The sequence below is a fragment of the Aquarana catesbeiana genome, linkage group LG05, assembly GCF_042186555.1.
Source record: "Aquarana catesbeiana isolate 2022-GZ linkage group LG05, ASM4218655v1, whole genome shotgun sequence".
NCBI lineage: Eukaryota > Metazoa > Chordata > Amphibia > Anura > Ranidae > Aquarana > Aquarana catesbeiana.
The window spans coordinates 615,682,514-615,707,775 of record NC_133328.1 but is presented as its reverse complement, the minus strand read 5'-3'; the positions used below and the strand labels follow the sequence as shown (position 1 = coordinate 615,707,775).

General features: G+C 43.0%; 1 protein-coding gene across 2 annotated transcripts in view; it reads left to right on the top strand.

The window, feature by feature from the left end:
• The window catches only part of ADCY8 (adenylate cyclase 8), a 424,989-nt gene that overhangs the window by 139,513 nt on the left and 260,214 nt on the right, over positions 1-25,262 (top strand). For both annotated transcript variants that reach the window (XM_073632262.1, XM_073632261.1), the window contains exon 3: positions 15,588-15,718. In XM_073632262.1, the coding sequence (XP_073488363.1) occupies positions 15,588-15,718 (131 nt within the window). The remainder of the gene's footprint in view (positions 1-15,587; positions 15,719-25,262) is intronic.

Sequence of the window (25,262 nt, the reverse complement as noted above, 5' to 3'; positions counted from 1 at the left end):
TCGGCTATCAGTCTTGGAGCTGGCGGGGGACAAATGCAGCATCAGGCCTATGCTTCATCCACCTAGGTAAGTATGATTCTGAAAAGAAAAAAAAACATACTTCTCTTTTAATGCATAGAATGCATTAAGGTGAAAAAACAAAGGCTTTAGAACCACTTTAACTGTACAAAAGACTTCTGTTTCTGTCAGTGACCTCACTTTCCTACTTTACAGTTAGGCCATACAATTTGTTCACCAACCCACCCCATAGGCTGCGAATTGGACAATGAAGGAGAATCACCTTTTTAAAGCGGCTCTTCAGAACCCCCCCCCCCAAAAAAAAATGAAAAGTCAGTAGCTACAAATACTTAGCTACTGACTGTTATTAAAAGGACACTTACCTGTCCAGAGATCCAACTCTGTCATCACCCAGGCCAGTTCTTCGCTGGTCTTCAGGTAATTGGCGCTGCCACTGGCTGTGACTCCTTGTGGCTTTGTGGTTCTACAGTCTCGTGGTACCTGTGGAGGGGAAGCTGAGCCTAGGTTATTCAAGCAGAAGTGGGATCGGGTACTTGTTAAAACCAGGTACCCACTCCCCCAAAAAAAGTGTCTAAAAGTTGAACGGAATGGGTGGGGGGAGGCAGAAAAGCGCAACTTTCTTTTAGGGGTCACGTTACGCTTTAAAGAGTATCACCACCTTTAAGTTGGCCATAGATGGGTAGAATTTTGAATAAAAATTCTTAGCAAAAGAATGTTCTAAGAAAGTTCATTTAACTAATCATTAGTGAGTCGAATGGCTCCATTAAAATGAGCAGGATGTACATTTTTCTTGAACAAACGAATGAACAGATTTCTAACAGTGTATGTGGTTTTTGTTCGATAAAGTTCATTCATTCCAATGTAAATGTTAAAAGCAAACAAAATCTTTCAAACGCCCTCCAGGAGAGACAGATGGGACTAGGAAACAGGTTGGGGGGTGGCGTTTGTGTATTTTTTATCCTACGGGGTTACTGAAACCTCTGAAAATGTAGTAATTTCTTTTCCTATCCTGATGATAAACCTTTTTGAGGTAATAACTACATTAGAGTCACATAATACACTATAACTGCTCTCCCGTATCCCCTCTTTTTTTTTTTCCAGTGGACATCTGAGCCTTCCCATGGGTCTCTAATCTGCCATTGCGGCTGAACCTTTCAAACCTCCATGGGCCACCACATCTTAAATTTCAAATTCTCCTCCTTTTTAGCAAATTGTAAAATGGGGGTTGGGTTCCACTATACACTGTTGAACCTAAACTTTCCACAGTTTACACTTTTAATTGTTCAGTTGATATAGGCATGGAAAAAAGTAAAGTTTTTCTGAAGTTAGTCCGTAAATGTAGCCTTATTCTAAAAGCACACCTTCAAATCAACAACAGTGGGCTCCCAAGCATGAAGTAATATCTTTTCTTTTTGTTTGCTACTCATTTTAAATACAAATCTTGACGGCTCGTGAAAGCTACCATGCCAACAAGAGAGCGTTGTGTGCCCCCAGTAAGCCCCTTCCAAATCACAGGTGTTTCTATGGAGACGGGTCTCCTGGGATTGCCATGGTGATGGCATTTATAGAACGCACGAAGGAGCCAAAAAAAGCCTGGATGTGCGGAGAGTGTCCATTTCAGTCATGGTTTCCAAGAGGTAACCGTGCCATGTGGCTTGTGACGACAAGAACGAACTTGTAAAATCTCACGTACATATCTTCAGACCGCTTCTTCAACACCATGGAGGAGGTCAAAGTAGAGGCCTATAGCCAAACTAATAGGGATGTGTCTAAACTGCTCTGAGTCTGGACTTGAGGAAAAATCTTTGTTTCCGGGTTTGCCAAGGACATGATAAAAAGACGAATTTCTGGACTGCCGGGAACATGAGTAAATTCCTTGTTTCTGGACTGCCCCTGACAAGAGGAAGGACCCCTGTTTCTGGACTGCAGGGGCCATAGGGAAACTCCTCTGTATCTGGACTGTCTGGGATTTAAGTAAACCATTCTGTGTTAAATATGTCAGGGACATGAGTAAACTCCTCCATGTCTAGACTTGGGGAAACGCCTTTGTTTCCAGACTGTCAGGGACTTAAAGAAACCCCTCATTTCTGGACTGGATGGGGACAAGAGGGAACTCCTCTGTCTCTAGACTGCCAGGAACATGAGTGAAGTCCTCTGTGTTCGGACTGCCAGAAACTTGAGTAAACACTGTTGTTCCCAGACTGTTGGAACATAAGGTATCTCCTCTGTGTCTGGACTGTTAGGGACATGAGGAAACCCCTCATTTCTGGACTGGGTGGGGACAAGAGGGAACTCCTCTGTGTCTAGACTGCCAGGGACATGGGTTAAGTCCTCTGTGTTTGGAATACCAGAGACTTGAGTAAGCACTATTGTTCCCAGACTGCTGGGAACATGAGTTATCTCCTCTGTGTTTGGACTGTTAGAGACCTAAGGAAACCCCTTATTTCTGAACTGGATGGGGACATGAGGAAAACTTTCTGTTTCTAGAATAGCCATTCTCAACCAGGGTTCTGTGGAACCCGGATGTCCTCCAGAGGTTGTTAGGGATTCCTTGAGCTGTAGCTGACTAACCTCCTATTTAATGGCATCTGCATAGTTTTGTGGGTCAACAAGTCAACTGCATGACACCAATAACAATTTTAGGTGTCTATAAGGGCGACATAATGACCACCACTGTAATGGTGGCATTCTTCCCAGTAGCCACCAATGTAAGTAGCATTTTCTCAACTGACCACCAATTAATTGGTTTTAGCAGGAGTTCCCCAAGAACTGTAACATAAGTTAAGGGGCCCTGTGGGGTAAAAAGGTTGAGAAAGGTTGGTTTAGACCAGGGATCCTCAAACTACGGCCCTCCAGCTGTTGCAGTACTACACGTCCCATGAGGCATTGTAAAACTCTGACATTCACAGACATGACTAGGCATGATGGGAATTTTAGTTCCTGAACAACTGGAGGGCCGTAGTTTGAAGACCCCTGGTCTAGACTGTCAGGCACATGAGGAAACTTCTTTGTGTCTGGACTGTCAGGGACACGAGAAAACTCCTCTGTGTCCGTACTGTCAGGGACATGTGGTGGACGTTTGGGACTTGTACCCCTGCTAGAGTGCCCGAGCGGCACACAATGCAGGTCTTTGGGTCACTTGAGGCCATTTACTTCACTGGGTAAATGTAAGGGTTTGCAACTACTTTAAGGTTCCACAGGCATTTGGAACAATCAGATAAATTACCGCTCAGGATCTCTCCAATTCTATAAGTCCACACTTTGTTCAACAGCACCTAGCTCTGATAAAGGGGGACCCTTTGAACCCCTTGAACTTGTTGGCTTTTTATAATATAAGTTTCAGAATAAAATAAATCTGAACTTTATACGCTGTGCTTCCTTCTTGCACATCTCTATTTTTATTGCTGTCTGTGTCCCCACTGGGGAGATTAACTCTAAATATTTGTCCTGGAGACCACTGTCACCCAGACATAAAGTGATAGGAAATCCAACATTTTTGAGTTGTTGCCAGACATCTTTTGGGAAATGGGAGGGGTGGGCGGAAGGGTTACCTGCCCTGGGCGCTCTCTCTGCCCCTCACTGACAGGGGTGACTTTAGTGTCACCCCTGTCAGCAGGGCTTTTTTCCATTCAGAGCACGGTGGTACTCAGTACTGCCACCTCTGGCACTACACTTGCCGCTGCCACTTGTAAACACAGAAGTGGCTTCTTGTGCTGATCCTGTGTTGACATATGACAGCACGCCTCAAGTGACAGCGCCTCCTCAGTTCAGGAGGAGGTAGTTGCCAAGGGGCTAGGTATGGATCACTCTGCTGTAGCAACATGTTTGGGAAAGGGGGGGATTGAGCAAGAGGAGGAGGAAACTCTATGTACTGGGGGGGGGGGGGGGGGGCTCGGTGTATTGGGGGAATGCTAATGGGTGGGGGGAGCTCTGTAATGGGGAGGAGGGAAGGAGGGAGGGCCTCTGTTTTGGGGGGCTAGGGGATGGGAGGAGCTTTGTACTGGGGGGGGTGAGCTTTGTGTACTGGAGGGGTAGGGAGATGGGGAAGCTCTATGTACTGGGGGGTGGGAGGAGGGGCAGCTCTGTTCTGGGTTAGATGCTGTGTACTGGGGGTGGCTAGGGGGGTGAGGGGAGCTCTGTGCTAGGATTACAGGAAGGGACAGAAGGATTTGAGGCAGCCTACATCCATAGAAGATCTGTGGTTAGTTCTTCAAAATGTGTAGAGCAACCTACCTGGCCAGTTCCTTCAAAAACTGTGTGCAGAAGAATTGATGCTGGTTTGAAGGCAAAGGGTGGTCACACCAAATATTGATTTGATTTGGATTTTCTCTTCTGTTCATTTACTTTCCATTTTGTTAAATGATAGCGATGAACTATAAACACATCTATTTATGAAAGCATTCTTCATGTACAACATTTTTCACACCTGCCCAAGACTTTTGCACAGTACTTTATGGGGACATTTGTCATTTGTTTCAAGTAATACCAAACAGAAGCGGAGAGACAAGATGTGTGACAAATATATGAAATATCTGACATCTCCTCTTTCCAGCGAACTGACCCAAATAATATTTAGGTCTTGTTCATATGGGGCGCATGCATCATCCCATGTGACAGCCGCATTTACCCACACAGGGATGCGCAGATGTTCCATGCATCCCGATGCGGGCAGTCCTGTAATGCCCCTTTCACACGGACGGACCGTTCAGATCCGCCTGTCAATTTTTTAGGGGGACCTGAATGGACACTCCATAGAGGTCTATGGAGGGACGGATGTCAGCGGTGACATTTCCGCTGACATCCGACCCGCTCCGATCTGAAAAAGTGTGACGGTGGAAAAACCTATTTTTCCATCCGCCTGCGGATCGGGTGACGATGGACTCTACTGTCCGTCTTCATCCGATCCGCTCTGACAGGCCGGTCCCTGCACAGTGTGCAGAGACAGACCTGTTATTTGCCTGCACAGTGGGGATCCCCCTCTGAGCAGAGCGGGCTCCGTAGACGGACACGTCCATGTGAAAGAGCCCTAAAAGTTAATTAGGATGCATTGGTTGCACAGACAAAGCCGCTGCTCCCAATGCGACATCTGTGCAGGTACACGGCCCAGAATGCACCCAGGGTTTGGCCATGACCACAATCTGATTACACCCACAACTTGGCGCAGTACAACTGAGCGTGCCGCTATGTTTCCTCCCACCATTTGTTTTGGGAGGGGATGTAAAAAACTACTGGCTGACATTGTTTTCATTGCAGTCACATTACCAATTCAGGGACATTTTTTAATTTCAGTGACACCTCCATCCCAGGGGCATTTTTTTCTTTGCCACTTACAGCGAGGGAAAAAAGTATTTGACCCCCTGCTGATTTTGTACGTTTGCCCACTGACAAAAAAATTATCAGTCTATAATTTTAATGTTAGGTTTATTTTAACAGTGAGAGACAGAATAACAACAAAAATATCCAGAAAAAAAGTTATAAATTGATTTGCATTTTAATGAGTGACATAAGTATTTGATCCCCTATCAATCAGCAAGATTTCTGGCTCCCAGGTGTCTTCTATACAGGTAACGAGCTGAGATTAGGAGCACTCTCTTAAAGGGAGTGCTCCTTGAAGTGGAATCAAATGGTACTTCCATGTACCTGACAAGACCAGCTAGGTATAATCACAGCAATTACCACACTCACAAGACCCTCTCGGTACCAAGAAGATAGCTTCTTGATGAACACAAAAGAGATGACTGCAAATTCTAAATGTTCAAAGCTATCTGATTTAATTCTGGGCGGGTATACAATTTATATACGTTATTATCAACCAATCATTGCATAGAACATGGGAGTGATTAATACAGAGGTGTACATTTCATATCATTACCTATCATTACATATCCAAATGCCCAACCCCTTAAACATGGCTGACATAGTAACCATAGTAACCATGCCATCTGCTTCCATGGCTCATAGTCATGCCTTTGGTGTTCCCCTTTACACAGTACAATGTCCCAGACAGCTCTTACCACAAAAGCTTTATATAGAAAGATGCCGCTGTGAGCTATATTTTCCTATATGTGTGCTTTATAGAAAAACCTGTCATAAAACTGAAAAATAGAACTAGTTGACTTAACTTGAGTCTGATACAAGTTAAGATATATGAACACATATAACTTTATGGCCACACAAAATGGAGTCACTTCTGTTCAGTCATATTACTACACTCCTAATCTCAGCTTGTTACCTGTATAAAAGACACTTGTCCACAGAAGCAATCAATCAGATTCCAATCTCTCCACCATGGCCAAGACCAAAGAACTGTCCAAGGAGGAGAACTGAGTGAAAGTGTTGTGGTCAGATGAGACCAAAATCAACCTCTTTGGCCTCAACTCACCGGGTTTGGAGGAGGAGGAATGCTGCCTATGACCCCAAGAACACCATCCCCACCTTCAAACATGGAGGTGGAAACATTATGCTTTGGGGGTGTTTTTCTGCTAAGGGGACAGGACAACTTCACCACATCAAAGGGACGATTGACGGGGCCATGTACCGTCAAATCCTGGGTGAGAATCTCCTTCCACCAGCCAGGGCATGAAAAATGGGTCGTGGATGGGTATTACAGCATGACAATTACCCAAAACACATGGCCAAGACAACAAAGGAGTGGCTCAAGAAAAAGCACATCAAAGTGGTGTTCCGGTCGAAATTATATTTTTAAATAAAAATACCCCTATAATACACAAGCTTAATGTATTCTAGTAAAGTTAGTCTGTAAACTAAGGTCTGTTTTGTTAGTTTATAGCAGTAGTTTGTTATTTTATAAACTTACAGCAGGCCGTGGCCATCTTAAGTGTGGGCATCTGAAGCCAGACTGTATTTCTTCCTGGATCTCATCCTTGCAGATCTCGCAAATGCTCAGTGCAGCACAAGCAGTGTAATAGGTTTCAGGTCAGGTTTCCATAGCAAGGGCAGTTTCAGAGGAAGTTGCCGCCCCTTCCCAGAAGGCATTGCAAACAGGAAATGATGCGATGGGCCGCGGCCAGGGAGGAGGAAGTGAAAAATGAATACAGCAGATATACAGTAGGTGCTGAGAAAAAACATAAAAAAATATCCAATTTGTTTACAATGCACAGTTTAGTGAGGGATGCTGAAGAGTTGTAAAAATGGGTGGAACTCCACTTTAAGGTCTCGGAGTGGCCTAGCCAGTTTCCAGGCCTTAATCCCATAGAAATTTTGTGGAGGTTCGAGTTACCAAAGATCAGCCTCGAATCCTTAATGACTTGGAGAAGATCTGCAAAGAGGAGTGGGACAACATCCCTCCTGAGATGTGTGCAAACCTGGTGGCCAACTACAAGGAACGTCTAACCGCTGTGATTGCCAACAAGGGTTTTGCCACCAAGTCATGTTTTGGAAGGGGTCAAATACTTATTTAACCCATTAAAATGCAAATCAATGTATAACTTTTTTGAAATACAATTTTGTGGATTTTCTTTTGTTGTTATTCTGTCTCCCTGTTAAAATAAACCTACCATTAAAATTAAAGACCGATCATTTCTTTGTCAGTGGGCAAACGTACAAAATCAGCAGAGGATCAAATACTTTTTGACCCCACTGTATTTGTGCACCAATTTTTAACTTTTCACTAGGACTATTTAACCACTTGCCGACTGTAGGACGTCCTCAGTTAGCAGTGGTTATACCGGGACGATGATGATCATAGAGCCCGGGAGCGCTGCGGCCAGCGAGAGGAACCAACGTTGTTCCTCCTTATCTGTGACCCCAGAAACTGGGAGCGATGAGTATTTAATCACTTCTGGTTCAGCCTCTCTGTTTACCTGGCCAATCAGCTGCATTGGAGGTCAGAGGAGCAATTTGGGGTCTAATAGAACCCAGATCTCTCCATAAAGAGGACCCGTCATGGCTTATGCTGTAACAAGGGATGTTGTTCATCCCTTGTGATAGCAATAAAGTTAATACAAAAAACAAAAAAAAATTGAGACAGTGTAAAAAATATTTTGGATAAAAAAAAAAAATAATTATAAAAATGTAAACCGCCCCTGTGCTTGTAACAAGGGATGTTGTTCATCCCTTGTGATAGCAATAAAGTTAATACAAAAAAAAATAGAGATAGTTTAAAAAATATTTTGGCTATCATCCCTTGTGATAGCAATAAAGTTAATACAAAAAACAAAAACAATTGAGACAGTGTAAAAAATATTTTGGATAAAAAAAAATAATAATTATAAAAATGTAAACCGCCCCTGTGCTTGTAACAAGGGTTGTTGTTCATCCCTTGTGATAGCAATAAAGTTAATACAAAAAAAAAAATTAGAGACAGTTTAAAAAATATTTTGGATAAAAAAAAAAATTATAATAAAAATGTAAACCGCCCCTGTGCTTACGGGCAAATGTGAACGCTTATGTAAACGCATATGTAAACGGTGATCGCACCACACACGTGAGGTATTATCACGAACACCAGAGTGAGACCAATAATTCTAGCACCAGACCTCCTCTACACTTGTAGTCTGTAAAGATGTTTAAACCGTGGCCTATGGAGAATTTTAAGTACCGTAGTCTGCCGCCATTCCACGAGCAGACGCAGTTTTAAGGGGTGAAATGTTAGGTATCACTTTACTCGGCATAGCACCATATTTTACATTTTACAAAAAAAATAGGTATTATATTGTGTTTGTGTGCAATAATTCATTAAAGTATATTTTTGTGACATAAATAAATTGCAGCACCCACCATTTTATTCTCTAGGGCCTCTGCTAAAGTTATATATATAATGTTTGGGGGTTCTAAGTAATTTTATAGCAAAAAAAGTTTTTTTACATGTTTGTGAGAAGTGTCAGAATTGGCCTGGTTGGCAAGTGGTTAATTGCATGCCACAAACATAACAAACATTTTGGCACTCACCACTATTGGCCCCGTGGTCCCCTTCTCCACGTGTGAGGGGGGGGGGTGGGTTGATCACATCTTCACCCTGGGCATTGGTTGACCTTGTCCCGACACTGCTGCTGCAGCTGTTTTCTCGCTTTGAAAAAAAATCCCCTCCGATTCCTGTTCCATCTGTGGGACAGGAAGTGAAAGTAAATCTCCTCAACAGGATGCAGAGAATAAAATAAACTGATAGGGGTTTTAACCCTTCTATATTCTGTCCAAACCTAAAAAGAAATGTTTTTGGCTATACATACACTTCAAAGGACAAAAATCATGAAGCAATGGAGAGTGCAAAATCTGGTGCAGCTTGGCATAGAAACCAATTAGCTTCCAGGTTTTATTGTCAACATTTTATTGAAGAAGCTGAAGTTAGAAGCTGATAAGGGGGCCCTGCACACAGGGGGGACCGAACAGCAGGAGGAATCAGTGCTGCGGAGCAATTACAGAAGGATGCCCTGTGCGGCTCTCTGCAGCAGCTGAAAGCCAGTTTCTCTCCCTCCCACCAGCTTTCAGCTGCTGCTGGGAGAGACACAGACACAGGGCATTATTCCAATAATCGCTTCCCCCACGCCGATCCCCCTCTATGTTCTGCCTGCTTCTGATTAGCCCCGTGTGCCCCTCTGTCACTGTACCAGCCCCCTCTTGTACCTTCGTCCTTTCTTAATGATGGGGCATAATTCCTTCTAATGACACCAATGATGGGGCACAATTCCTCCCAATGGCACAAACAATGGGGCACGATTCCAGCCAATGACGCCAACAATCGGGCACAGTTCCTTCCAGTGACACCAACAATGGGGCACAATTCCTCCCAATGAAACAAACGATGGGGCACAGCTCCTACCGTCCTACTCCTAACGATAAGGGAAATGTAGCTTACAATGACACCAGTGATGGGGCACAATCCCCCCATGATACCAACAATGGGGCACTATTCCTCCCAATGATACCAACAATGTGGCACTATTCCTCCCAATAACACAAATGATGGGGCACAATTCATACCAATGACACCAATGATGGGGCACAGTTCCTTCCAATGACACCAACAATTGGGCATTATTCCTCCCAATGAAACAAAAGATGGGGCGCAATTCCTACCAATGACACCAATGATAAGGGAAAGGTACCTTCCAATGACATCAACAATGGGGTGCAATGACACCAATGATGGGGCACAATTCCTTTCAATGATGGGGCACAATTCTTCCCAATGAAACAAAAGATGAGGCACAATTCCTTCCAATGACATCAGTGATGGGGCACAATTCCACCAATAATACCAACAATGGAGCACTATTCCTCCCAATGATACCATCAATGGGGCACAATTCCACCAATGATACCAACAATGGGGCACTATTCCTCCCAACGATACCATCAATGGGGCACAATTCCTCCCAATAACTCAAACGATGGGGCATAATTCATACCAATGACACCAATGATGGGGCACAGTTCCTTCCAATGACACCAACAATGGGGCCGAATGACACCAATGATGGGCCACAATTCCTCTCACTGACACCAAAGATGGGGCATTGTTTACTCCAACTGATGCCGGGTCATTTTCTACTCCTGATGATTACAATCCGGTCCCACTAAAGTCTATAGGACAGTAAACTGGCCCTTTGTTTAGAAAGTTTGAAGACCTCTGCCCTAGACTAAGCAAGTTGTTTAATCTGCCTGTGCTGCAAAGGAATAATTTTCAAGCCCTGTGAGTACCTGAATTTGACTTAGCATCAGCCTCTTTCAGCCCCCCTACAGCAGAGCACAGACTGGGTGAGGTAGAAGCAGCACAAAAGGCCAATAACTTGTTCTGCAGTACAAGCAGCATGTTGATAGGAGGAGAGAGCAGGGTGACAAAGAGATGAGCTCTTTAGCCTGCAGTTTTTGTTTTCCCTGTCCAATTACAGACTGGTGGGAGGGAAAGGACCTGTAATTATTACTAAACAGCAGAGAACAAGAATCAGGTTTCTTGCCCTGTCAGAAAAGGCTGGGCTGTGTGACAGAGCTGTGTAAATCTCAGGACTGGATGGACAGGAATACAAATCCTCCAATCCACAGGCAGGCAAGGCAGCTCTCCTATATGGATCTTATGTATGTATTTAGCTGCTTGCCTGGAGTTCAGCTTTAACAATTCTCAGTCGCACATTTTTGGGTGAATGGAGGACGCTGCTCCAGGCGACCATTATTGAATAGTTAATGCAGGGTAATGAATCACATGGATATGGATAATGGCGCAGCATGGCAGTATAATAATCCCCCGCTGTAGTGGTGAGCATTTCTTTTTTTTTCTTCTCATCGCTGAAGCCTATTTTCCTGCCATCACCTTCCTTCCCAATGACGTTATTCCCAGTGCAGAAAATAAATGGGCTCCTTCTCACTGTAGTCATTTACTCCACGAGCGTCGGGGGTCGCGCACTTCCCCAGGCAATCTAACAATCATTATTCTCGCTGAGTTGTTGAGCGACCGAAGATGAAGGAAAGTGTAAAAAGTCTTGTGTCATAAACAGGTTTCTGTTCTCTGGAAGGCGCCGGCGAAGGAATGCCGGAAACCGATCGGTGAAGTCACGGAAACCTGACGGGCCCATTCACACTTTGTGCATTGCGGCAACAGGGCACTGAATCGCAGCTGTGTGTGGCCCAACGCAGCGCAGTGCACCACAACGCATATATATGTATATATATATATATATATATATATATATATATATATATATATATAGTACCGTGCTTTATGGTGAACAGACATTTTTACAATTTTTGCACATACTTGTTGTGGTGTTGGGGTGATGTCCGTAGACATGTGCGGAACAAAAACGTTTGTTTTGTTTTGATTAGTTATTTACATAAATTAGTTTACATAAATTTCTTCTGATGAAGGCCTTAGGCCGAAACGCGTCAGTTTTTGGACAATGTTATTGCTGTAATGCTCAAATAAATATTTTCTATGGAGAAGCTGTCGAGTTGTTTCTTTTAATTTATTATTATTTGGAATTAGTTTTGTTCGAGTTTGAACTCAATTCGACCAGATTCGGAAAATTCGAATCAATTCGAATTCCATTACAAAATCAAATTTATTCTTTTTGAACTCTAATTTTGGAAGATGGTTATATTCTTTCTATTCTATTTTTTTTTTTAATTCTATTCTATTCTTTTCTATTCTTGTATTTTCTATTCTTTTCTATTCAAATTTTTTTCTATTTGAAATTCAACTTCTGGAAGATGGTTATATTCTTTCTATTTTAGCCTATTGTATTGTTTTTTTTCTATTCTATTCTATTCTGTTCTTTTATTTGCTTTTCTTTTCTAATCTATTCTTTTCTGTTCTATTCGAATTAGAATTTATTCTATTAGAAATTAGAATTTTGGAAAAAGGTTATATTCTTTCTATTTTATTCTATTCTATTGTTTTTGTCTATTCTATTCTTTTTTTCAATTATGTTCGATTCTATTTGAATTCAAATTTATTCTATTTGAAATTCCAATTTCAGAAGATGGTTATATTCTTTCTATTGTATTCTATTCTATTCCTTTATTTTCTATTCTATTTCATTCTGTTCTTTTCTATTATATTTTGTTCTGTTTTACTCTATTCCATTCTATTCTATTCTATTCCTATTCTAATCCTTTATTTTCTATTATATTTTTTCTATTCTTTTATTTTCCATTCTGTTCTGTTTTACTCTATTCTTTTATTTTCTATTCTATTATTTTCCATTCTATTCTATTTTATTCCTTTATTTTCTATTCTATTTTATTCTCTTCTGAAATTCGAATTCAATTTGAAAACTATTCAAATTCAACTAGAAATCTATTTGAATTTCGTTTCAAATTTTCGTTTCGTCATTTCGAGTTCCTTTAAATTCGTTACTATTGTAATTTGGAGATTCAGATAAATCTGAATTTCCAAAAAACTAAAAATTCTTCTGAAATTCAATTCGGAACTAAACAAACTGTATGTCTTTATATTTTATTCTATTCTATCCTATTGTTTTTGTCTATTCATTTTTTTCTATTCTATTTGAATTCAAATGTATTCTATTTTAAATTCAAATTTCAGAAGATGGTTATATTCTTTTTAGTTTATTCTTATCCCAGTCCTTTATTTTCTATTCTATTTTAATCTGTTCTTTTATAGTATATTCTATTTTGTTCTGCTTTTCGCTATTCCAGTCTTTTCTATTCTATTCTTTTATGTTCTATTCTAATCCTTTTTTTTTCAATCGAATCCCTTTATTTTCTATTCTATTTTTTTCTATTCTTTTATTTTTTATTCTGTTCTGTTTTACTCTATTATATTCTATTCTTTTATTTTATATTCTGTTATTTTATATTCTATTATATTCTTTTCTATTTTATTCCTTTATTTTATATTCTATGTTATTCTCTTCTGAAATTCGAATTTGATTAGAAAACTATTCGAATTCTAATTTTCATTTGAGATTTTAGTTTTGTTATTTTGGCTTTGTTTAAATTCATTACAATTGTAATACGGAAATTCAAGTACAGCCGAATTTCTGAATAACAAAAAATTTGTTCGAATTTCAATTCGGAACGAAACGTACCGCACATGTCTACTCGTGTGGCAGATACATTTTCCAACAAGTTGCGCCAGTCCAAACTGTATTTTAGGGTGTGGCAGCCCACTTTTATTGAAAAGGAAAAGGGAAAGTTCACATAGACATCAGTTACCCATGGAGGGGTTCTTCCACATCAACAGAAGCAGTCAACTGAAAATACCAAGCTACCTGGCTCCCTTGTCAGCAGCACCATTGCTCTTCTTACCAGTCCCACTAACTGTATTGCCCAGCTCTACCAGTTCACGTGGCTCACTTAGCATTAAGTTGCTGCACCCTGCTGCATGGCCCACTCCTGGCCTCTGGATAGGGGTTCCCCTGACACCCCAATAGGAGCACACCTGACTCCTGGGATGAAAACTCCTGTCTCCTGGCTGGGGCACCTCTGACCCCATGTTGAGACCTCCTGTCTTTTGACTCTTGGCTGGGGCCCCTTAGACCCCCTGGATGAGACCTCCTGTCTCCAATAGGGAAGGTTCCGCATACCTCCCAACTGTCCCGGATTCACTGGGACTGTCTCAAGATTTCAAGTAAATCCCAGTGTCCCGCAAATCTGGCTGGAGTCCTGGAGCCCAATGCCGGAATTACATAAAAACACTGTACACTTGGAGTGATTTAGGGGTGTGGGGGGTAATAAGAGGATATGTGCTGGGGGAAGAGGGTGCTTTTGAAGTGGAAAAGACTTGTTCTAGAAGGGGGGGTGAATTTGTAATACCTTCACCCCACCTTCTAGCACAAGTCCCCCCCCTCTTAAAACACCCCCCCACATATCTGCCCACCCACCTTCTAGCACAAGTCTACTCACTTCTCAAAGTGCTCCCCCAGCACATATCTGACCCCCATCCTCTACTCCATCCTCTAGCACAAGTTACTTTGCCTCTCAAAGCTCCCCCAGCACATATCTGACCCCCCACCCCACATTCTAGCACAAGCCCTCTCCCCTCCAAAGTGCCCCACATCACATATCTGCCCCCCCACCGCACATTCTAGTCCACTCTCTTCCTAAAGTGCCCAAAAGCACATATCTGACCTCCCACCCCACATTCTAGTCCACTCCCTTCCTAAAGTGCCCAAAAGCACATATCTGACCTCCCCAAAACGCCCCCAGGACATATCTGATCCCCCATCCCACCTTCTCACAAAAGTCCTCTGCCCTCCCAAACCCCCCCGCACGTATCTAACTCCCCCTCCATCTCACCTTCTCACACAAGTCCTCTCCCCTCCCAACCCCCCCAGCACATATCTAACTCCCCCTCTATCCCACCTTCTAGCACAAGTGCTTTCCCTCTCCAAAGCTCCCCCCAGCATATATCCAAAACCTGAGTTTTTTTTACCCATGCCCTTTAAGCCCCTCTGACTGTGACGTTTGGCTAAACCTGTTTTATGCCATGGCACGCTTAGCACGCTGCAGGTCTTTTCCTTCCTCAAGTGTACCTCATTCTCAAGTTTGAAAGTTGGGAGGTATGGTTCCGTACCACCCAAGACACTTTGGAACCTTTAAGCTCCATGTCCCAATCCAGGTTTACATAATCCACAAACGAAAAATTACTGAAACTTTAAAAAAAAAAGTGTTTTTGTTATAAAATTTTCTAAATAAGTAATTTTTCTCCTTCACTGATGGGCGCTGATGAGGCTGCACTGACGGGCACTGTTGGGGCTGCACTGATTATCAGGACACCGGTGATCAGTACCCTGATTGTCATGGCAGATGTCCCCCATGTGGATTTGCCGGTTTTTCGGCTCTCCCCTCCTCACACGCTGTCAGCATGAGGGGAGGATTGCCGATAACCGGCAAATCCTGTTTACATCCATAATCAGCTGTGATTGGACACAGCTGATCTCGTGTGGTAAAGATCCTCCGTGATTGGCTCTTTACCCCGGTCTGTGATCAGCTGAGCCCGAAGGAAGCACAATCATTGTTTTCACACATGGGTGCACTTGTCGCTTGTTTGTACTCGTTTGTACGTGTAGATAGGGGCAGGGGGCATTTTTTTTTTTTATGTGTGTAGTTTTTTTTTATTTATTATTTGTCATTTTAATTGTGTCTTTTAGGAAAGGCTTGTCCTCTCCGTATTACCTCGATTTGTTGTACTTGAAATGATCAACGACATGACCAATGTAGAAGACGAACATCTGCAGCACCAGTTTCACAAGATTTACATTCATCGCTATGAAAATGTCAGGTAAGAGAACGTACAAGCTACTTACCCTGCAACAGATGCTCCACCTAAAGCTGAATTTTTAGATATTTTTTTTATCTTCTTTACTAGAAAAAAAATACTTCTTTCCATCCAAATTAAGTAAATATGAAATATTATGTAAAAAAATAACCAAAGGTATTTTTTTGGATTGTGGCTCTTCCCCACCACCACATACACAGGCAGAGCTGTATTTAGTATAAACAGAAAAGTCAGTGCTACTACCCATATGACACATAGATAGAAGAGCTCCCAGGTGCTCGATCCACAGTTGCTGGCTGAGCAGAGTAATCTGGAAAAAATGATCCGCACTCCGGTTGTTGCTCTTAAAATTTCTTTATTTTATTGAAAAGTCCCAGAGGACAAACACAGATGAAGTCAGTTGACACGTTTCAGCCTATAATGCCTTAGTCATAACCACCAGTGGTTAGTGGTTATGACTAAGGCCTTATAGGCTGAAACGCGTCAACTGACTTCATCTGCATTTGTCCTCTGTGGCTTTTCAATAAAATAAAGACATTTTAAGAGCAACAACTGGAGTGCAGATCATTTTTTCCATAGAACTGTATTTAGACATCATGAAAGATGACGCTTCTGTGTACAATGCTTGTATTAAAACAGTGCAATAAAAACAATGCTTCTATTCTGGGCTGCTGATGGGGGGGGGGTAAAGCTGGCCCTCCTGTACTGGGCCCTTACCCCATTAGTCCAGTAGGGGGGCCCAGGGGCAGGGTGAGGAAGCTTTATTTTCCATAGGGCTCAGGCAGAGTATGACAATGGGCTCAGCATTTATACTAAGGGCACCATCAGTTCAGCAGGAGGACCCAGGACAGAGAGGGGACTTTTTTTTTCTTCCAGAAGCAGGCGCAGTGATATTAAGAGACTTGGCTCCCGACAGCCACTCCTAACCCTTGCACTCTGTATGTTACATACTCCTGACATCTGCGCTCTCCATGATAAGTACTCCTGATCCCTGCACTCTGTATGATATATATACTCCTGATCCCTGCACTCTGTACAATACATACCCCTGACACCTGCCTTTTGTACAATACATACTCCTGACCCCTGCACTCTGTATGATATATACTCCTGTCACCTGCATTCTGTACAATACATACTGTAGATAGATCAGAGATGGATAGATCGATTGATCAGAGAGAAAGATAGATAGATAGATAGATAGATAGATAGATAGATAGATAGATAGATAGATAGATAGATAGATAGATAGATAGAGAGATAGAGAGATAGAGAGATAGATAGATAGATAGATAGATAGATAGATAGATAGATAGATAGATAGATAGATAGATAGATAGATAGATAGATAGACTATATTGTAAAAAATATTGGGACACCTGCCTTTACACGCACATGAACTTTAATGACATCCCAGTCTTAGTCCGTAGGGATCAGTATTGAGTTGGCTCACCCTTTGCAGCTATAACAGCTTCAACTCTTCTGGGAAGACTGTCCACAAGGTTTAGGAGTGTGTCTATGGGAATGTTTGACCATTCTTCCAGAAGCACATTTGTGAGGTCGGGCACTGATGTTGGACGAGAAGGCCTGGCTCACAGTCTCAACTCTAATTCATCCGAAAGGTTTTGAGGTCATGACTTTGTGCAGGTCAGTCAGGTTCCTCCACCCCAAACTAGCACATCCATGTCTTTATGGACCTTGCTTTGTGCACTGGTCCAAATCATATGGTGAAGGGGGGGGGGATTATAGTGTGGGGGTTCTTCTTCAGGGGTTGGGCTTGGCCCCTTAGTTCCAGTGAAGGGAACTCCTAAAGCGTCAGCATACCAAGACATTTTGGACAATTTCATACTTCCAACTTTGTGGGAACAGTTTGGGGACGGCCCCTTCCTGTTCCAACATGACTGCGTACCAGTGCACAAAGCAAGGTCCATAAAGACATGGATGAGCGAGTTTGGGGTGAAGGAACTTGACTGGCCTGCACAAAGTCCTGACCTCAACCCGATAGAACACCTTTGGGATGAATTAGAGCGGAGACTGCGAGCCAGGCCTTCTCATCCAAGATCAGTGCCACTGCCTGACCTCACAAATGCGCTTCTTGAAGAATGGTCAGACATTCCCATAGACACACTCCTAAACCTTGTGGACGGCCTTCCCAGAAGAGTTGAAGCTGTTATAGCTGGAAAGGATGGGCCAACCCAATATTGAATCCTGCGGAATAAGACTGGCATGTCATTAAAGTTCATTTGTTTGTGTAAAGGCAGGTGTCCCAATACTGATAGATAGATAGATAGATAGATAGATAGATAGATAGATAGATAGATAGATAGATAGATAGATAGATAGATAGATAGATAGATAGATATCAGATAGATAGATAGATAGATAGATAGATAGATAGATAGATAGATAGATAGATAGATAGATAGATAGATACAGTAGATAGTTGATGTTAATAGACAAGACCTGAGTATGATGTTCTGATCATTGCGATCTGTCACTGTTGCGCTCCCCCCTGGGGTGTTCCATTAATTCTAATGGTGGATGATGGAATCCTCCGGTGAGTCCCAGTTACTATGTTACCAGCCGGTAATAATCAGGTTCAGTATGTCAGCGGTGTGTGGTGTAGGACGGGTGACACTCATCCCTCTCTCCAGAGTCTCTTCTTCTCTTCCCTCTCTGGATTCCCGACATTTAAAGGATTGTATCTGCTGCATTCCCAGGAAAAAGATCTCATAGACTCAGATTTTACAATCACTTGGACCTCCTTTGCCTGCATGTGGACATCATCTCATTCATTCCATTTCATTTCATTTCTAAAAAAAAACCACCTGAAACCTATACAGATTGCCAAGTTCTCCTTCTGAGAATGTTACCTGCCTGGGTGTCATGCTAATCTTCTGTCTTCAGTACAATGTAACCTATTGTCTTACAAGCGTGACGATGACCTGTATCAGCTTCAGGCTGGTTTTTCCTGATCTGCTCACTTTGTTTTTGGATCAGTGACCCTATTGAGACCAGAAACAGCCAGGCAAGCTAGCATTTTCAAAAGCAGACCTGCAATGGCAGCTTCCAAATATCTTTCAGTAATAATTCCCTTTTAAATATTTTCCTTTTGGCTTATTCATTTTTGAATGACGTCACCGGAGCATGGCCACACCAAGCTGTTCTTGCATTTCGGTTCCAGTCCTTTGGGTTTGTAGATTTGTCCCTGGCAGTGTCCTTGGATTTCGGGATTGAACAAGTACCAGGAAATCTCTTCTTTTTTTTTTTTTTTTAATATGAGAATTAATTCCTCTCTCAGTTCTGTTTTGCTTCTACACTTTTCAAGTCGGTATTGATCAAAGACAAGCTTCTAAAGAGCAAAATATTGTTAATATTCCAATGGAATAAACTGGTTTTCAGTGGAGTTTCCAGCAATTAGCAATCCTCAGAAGACGATCTCGTGTGAGATCAGATGAATGCACCAATTATACCGCAAAGTGTTCCTGGAAATCATTTTAAAATATCGCCAATCGTGTATGATTTCCAGGCTGGAGCTTTAAAAGGAATGCCGCTCTTAACGCATTCGTTTAAATAAAAAAATAAAAATATATATTTTTTTTATTTAGGGAGACTATACAAAAATGCTGCTGTTGCTGTTAAATAAAAAAAAAAAAATGCTCCCTTGCTTTTATAATGATCCACATTGTACTGTCTCCCTTTATTTTGTAAAGTGATGTGCAAATTGTTGGCGCTATATAAATCCTGTATAGGGATAATATAATATGAAAGAAATGTCATTTAAAAAAAAAAGAAACCTTTTAGCAACCTGCGCTCCCTACTCATCACACACCGGCATGTAAGTGCACTGGCTTTATGGAACCTAACGCACGCCCGCTGGTGTGAATGGGAGGGTGCAAAGGGATGAAGCTGAACATTAAAGTGTTTGTAAACCCAATAAAAAAAAAAAACAACTGCAAGACAAAGGCATAATGAGCTAGTATGCATAGCATAGCATACTTGCTCATTATGTATTACTTACCTGAGATCGAATCCTCCGCAGCGGTCCTCGTTCACCGCTCCGGCCGGCGACATTTCTCCCGGAGTTACTTACAGGTAGAAGAGAACAAGAAGACCTGGACAGCCGCACACCGGAATGGATAAATCCGTCTTTTTATTCAAAATACAGGATCATGGGGTACACAAAACACGACTGTTGGGTGGTACAAAAAAATTGCTGACGCGTTTCGCACTTACACCAAGTGCTTACTCATAGCTGTTACTTACAGGTATCATGGCTCCGGCGCTGTGATTGGCCGGAGCTGCGATGACGTCACTCCTGCGTGGTAATGGCACAGTCTAATGCCCTGTACACACGACCGGTTTTCCCGTCGGAATAAACTCTGAAGGTCTTTCTGACGGAGTTCCGATGGAATTCCGGTCAAGCTGTCTTGCCTACACGCGGTCACACCAAATTCCGACCGTCCAGAACGCGGTGACTGACGTACAACACGTACGACGGGACTAGAAAAAGGAAGTTCAATAGCCAGTAGCCAATAGCTTCCGTCACGTACTTACTTCAGAGCATGCGTCATTTTTGGTCCATCGGAACAGCATAGAGACGATCGGTTTTCCCGATGGGAATTGATTCTGTCAGAAAAATTTAGAACATGTTCCATTTCTAGATCCGGCAGAATTTTCAACTTAAAAAGTCCGATGAGGCATACACATAATCGGAATATACGATGAAAAGCTCCCGTCGGACTTTTTCTGTCGGACATTCCGCTTGTGTGTACACGGCATAATTGAAGCAATGGCATTTACGTGTCGTTGCTTCAGTTTGCTTCAGTGTGCAAGTGTGCATGTGCCGATGACGTCGGCACATGCAAATACAGGGGATATCTTCTAAACCGTTCAGGTTTAGGAGATATCCAGGGTAGCTACAGGTAAGCCTTATTATAGGCTTACCTGTAGCAAAAAGTGTGTTGTAAGGGTTTACAACCACTTTAACTGACAGGTCCACTTTAATGCTAGTGACCACCTTCATCATACACTATATTACCAAAAGTATTTGGACAGTTCCAACTTTGTGGGAACAGTTTGGGGATGGCCCCTTCCTGTTCCAACATGACTGAGCACCAGAGCACAAAGCAAGGTCCATGAAGACATGGATGAGCGAGTTTGGGGTGGAGGAACTTGACTGGCCTGCACAGAGTCCTGACCTCAACCCAAAGGAACACCTTTGGGATGAATTTGAGCGGAGACTGCGAATCAGGTCTTCTCTTTCAACATCAGTGCCTGACCTCACAAATGCTCTTCTGGAAGAATGGTCAAACATTCCCATAGACACACTCCTAAATCTTGTGGACGGCCTTCCCATAAAGGTTGAAGCTGTTATAGCTGCAAAGGGTGGGCCAACTCAATATTGAACCCTACAGACTAAGACTGGGATGCCATTAAAGGTCATGTGCGTGTACAGACAGGTGTCCCAATACTTTTGGTAATATAGTGTATCGTCATCATGCTTGATGTTGCCCATAGTTCCACTTTAAACGCTTATTTTACTAGATACATCATTTATCCGAGAGCTTTGCATTGCCATCAGTATCAGTGCGTCCAGCGGTGGAACGCGCAGACCTCCGGCTCTGATAGATGGACAGTAAAGCGGCATTATATATGTGGCGGATAAGCCGCTTGATTTTACAGTTAAATCCCAGCAGCTGAAAACAGGCTTTTTTTATGCTGTCCTGGCTGGTGCAGAAACAGATGGGAATGTAAAAGGATTGTGCGTTCAGTTCAGTTATTGGAAAGCGGCACACATGAAATAACAGTCTATTTTTATATATCGTCATTACAGCTCTCGTTAACCCTTTACCGCCTCATTTAAGCAAAGGGCAGCGGGGAAAGTTGCAGGAACTTCTAGTAGCCTATCAGAAATACTCTGCGGCCGATCGGACTGATGAGATGAAATCTGTCTGGGTCTCCATTGCTCTTTGCCCTGGTGTATTAATCCCTTGGGGCCCATTTGCATTTATGTTCTGTGGCGTCACAATGTGAAACGCGTGCGTTAACGCAACAGAGCTGCCCTGTGTGTGGTGCGTTGGGGTAACATTCATTGTGAATAGCATCCCAGCGCATTGTATAGCAGAGCCTAAGGCATATACACTCACCGGACACTTTATTAGGTACACCTTGCTAGTACCGGGTTGGACCCTCTTTTGCCTTCAGAATTGCCTTCATTCTTCTTGGCATAGATTCAACAAGGTGTTGGAAAGGTTCCTCAGAGATTTTGGTCCATGGTGACATGACATTCCACCACATCCCAAAGGTGCTCTATTGGATTGAGATCTGGTGAGTGTGGAGGCCATTGGAGTACAGGGACCTCATTGTCCAGTGGTGAGATGATTGGAGCTTTGTGACATGGTGCATTATCCTGCTGGAAGGAGCCATCAGAAGATGGGGACACTGTAGTCATAAAGGGATGGACATGGTCAGCAACAATACTCATGTAGGCCGTGCCGTTTAAACGATGCTCAATTGGTACTAAGGGGCCCAAAGTGTGCCAAGAAAATATCCCCCCCACCATTACACCACCAGCCTGAACCGTTGATACAAGGCAGGATGGATCCATATCTTCATGTTGTTTACACCAAATTCTGACCCTACTATCTGAATGTCGCAGCTGAAATTGAGACTCATCAGACCAGGCAACGTTTTTTCCAATCTTCTATTGTCCAATTTTGGTGAGTCTGTGCCAATTCTATCCTCAGTTTCCTGTTCTCAGCTGACAGGAGTGGTACCCGGTGTGGTCTTCTGCGGCTGTAGCCCATCTGCTTCAAGGTTCGATGTGTCGTGCATTCGGAGATGGTATTCTGCATACTTTGGTTATAACGAGTGCTTACGTGAGTAATGCCCTGTACACACGATAGGATTTTCCGACAACAAAACCATGGATTATTTTCCGAAGGGTGTTGGCTCAAACTTGTCTTGCATGCACACGGTCACAGCAAAAGCTACACACAGTCACTGACTCTCCAGCATATGGAGCATCTACTCATGCAGCCACAGGATCATCATTTTTCTCCTTCTGAATTCCATGGCGCTTCATGGTGAGGGAGATGAAGGCTCACACCACCATAGGACAGTTGGACACTCTTTTCCCATCTTCCTTCTGGTTCTCCCAACTGAGCTCTCTCCTGGAACAAATTGATTCCAATGCCTCGTACACACGATAGGATTTTCCGACAACAAAACCGTGGATTTTTTTTTCCGACGGATGTTGGCTCAAACTTGTCTTGCATACACACGGTGGCACAAATGTTGTCGGAAATTCCGAACGCCAAGAACGCGGTAACGTACAACACGTAGACGAGCTGAGAAAATGAAGTTCAATAGCCAGTGCGGCTCTTCTGCTTGATTCCGAGCATGTGTGGAACTTTGTGAGTCGGAATTGTGTACACACGATCGGAATTTCCGACAACAAGCTTTGTTGTCGGAAATTTTGAGAACCTGCTCTCAAACATTTGTTGGTGGAAATTCCGACAACAAATCTTCTATGGAGCCTACACACGGTCGGACTTTCCGACAACAAGCTCACATCCAACATTTGTTGTCGGAAATTCCTATCGTGTGTTCAGGGCATTACTGTTGCCTTTCTATCATCTTGAACCAATCTGCCCATTCTCCTCTGACCTCTGACATCAACAAGGCATTTTTCTCCACACAACTGCCGCTCACTGGATATTTTCTTTTTTTCGGACCATTCTCTGTAAACCCGAGAGATGGTTGTGCCTGGAAATCCCAGTAGATCAGCAGTTTTTGAAATACGCAGACCAGCCCATCTGGCACCAACAACCATGCCACGCTCAAAGTCACTTAAATCCCCTTTCTTCCCAATTCTGATGTTCGGTCTGAACTGCAGCAAGTCGTCTTTGCCACGTCTAGATGCCTAAATGCATTGAGTTGCTGCCATGTGATTGGCTGATTAGCAATTTGTGTTACCATGCAATGTATATTGTACATCCACATCAGGCCCTGCCTTCAAGGAGCTTACAATCTAAGGTCCCAACTTCATACACATATTAGGACCAATTTAGAGAGAAGCCAATTAATCTACCAGAATGTCTTTGGAGTGTGGGAGGAAACTCACGCAGGCACAGGGAGAACATACAAACTCCATGCAGGCAGTGCCGTGGTTGGGATTCGAACCGACAACCCTAGTGCTTAACACAGTGCACATTAATTCATACCATAACACATTACTGACTTCCCAACCGAGCCATAGTAAACAAGTGTGAACCCAGCCTCAAAGTGTCGCCTATGGAGATTTTTAAGTACCGTAGTTTTGCGCCATTCCATGAGCGTGTGCACATTTAAGGCATGATATGTAGGTATCTATTTACTCGGCGTAATATCATCTTTCATATTTTACAATATTGGGGTATAGATTGTGTTTTGTTTAGTTTTTTAGTTCATTAAAGTGTTTTTTCCCCCAAAAATTGTGTTGGGAAAATCGCTGCACAAATACCATGTGACCTAAAAAATTGCAACAACCGCCATTTTATTCTCTAGGGCCTCTGCAAAAAAAAAAATATATAATGTTTGGGGGTTCTAAGTAATTTTCCAGCAAAAAAACCCCCACAGATCTTTACATATATGAGAGAAGCGTCAGAATTGTTCCAGGGGTAGTGGCGGTGTGTCCATAAGGGCGCACGGGCGCCACCCCCTCTCTCCAGCCACCCGTCTAGCACAAATAGATTGATTCATGCATTGCATGAATCTATCTATGGCTGCCACTGCCACCCCCTATTCAGGCGCCCGACCCCTTTTCGGGTGCCTGAATTACGGCGACATTTTTTTTTGTAAGCACCTGATTAGAGCCATAGGCTCTAATAGGCGTTAAAAAGAGGTGACCTGCGAGCGCCATGCTGGGTGCTCGCAGGTCACTTAGCTGTGTTAGAAAAGCAAATTAATATTCGCTTTCCTAACACTAAACCGCCTCTCTGCCAATCAGGTGCTCGGATCTGTTACCTGTCACCTGATTGGCTGAAACGACAGGCGCTGTGATTGGACACCTATCAGGTGTCCAATCATAGCAGAGGACAGGAAGAGAGGATGGGAGAAGACATCGAGGAGCTGTCCCACAGAGACAGGGTAAGTACAGACGGCGGACGGGGGGCACACTGACAGCATTTGATATGGCACAGTGAGGCTGCATTTGATGGGCACAGTGGCTGCATAAGATTTGCACAGTAGCTGTATTTGATTGAGCATAGTGGCAGCATTTGATGGTGCACAGTGGCTGCATAAGATGGGCACAGTGGCTGCATAAGATGGGCACACAGTGGCTGCATAAGATTGGAACAGTAGCTGTATTTGATGGGCCATAGTGGCAGCATTTGATGGTGCACAGTGGCTGCATAAGATGGGCACAGTGGCTGCATAAGAAGGGCACAGTGGCTGCATAAGATGAACACATTAGCTGTATTTGATGGGGCACAGTGGCAGCATTTGATATGGCACTGTGGCTGCATTTGATGGGCACAGTGGCTGCGTTTGATGTGCACAG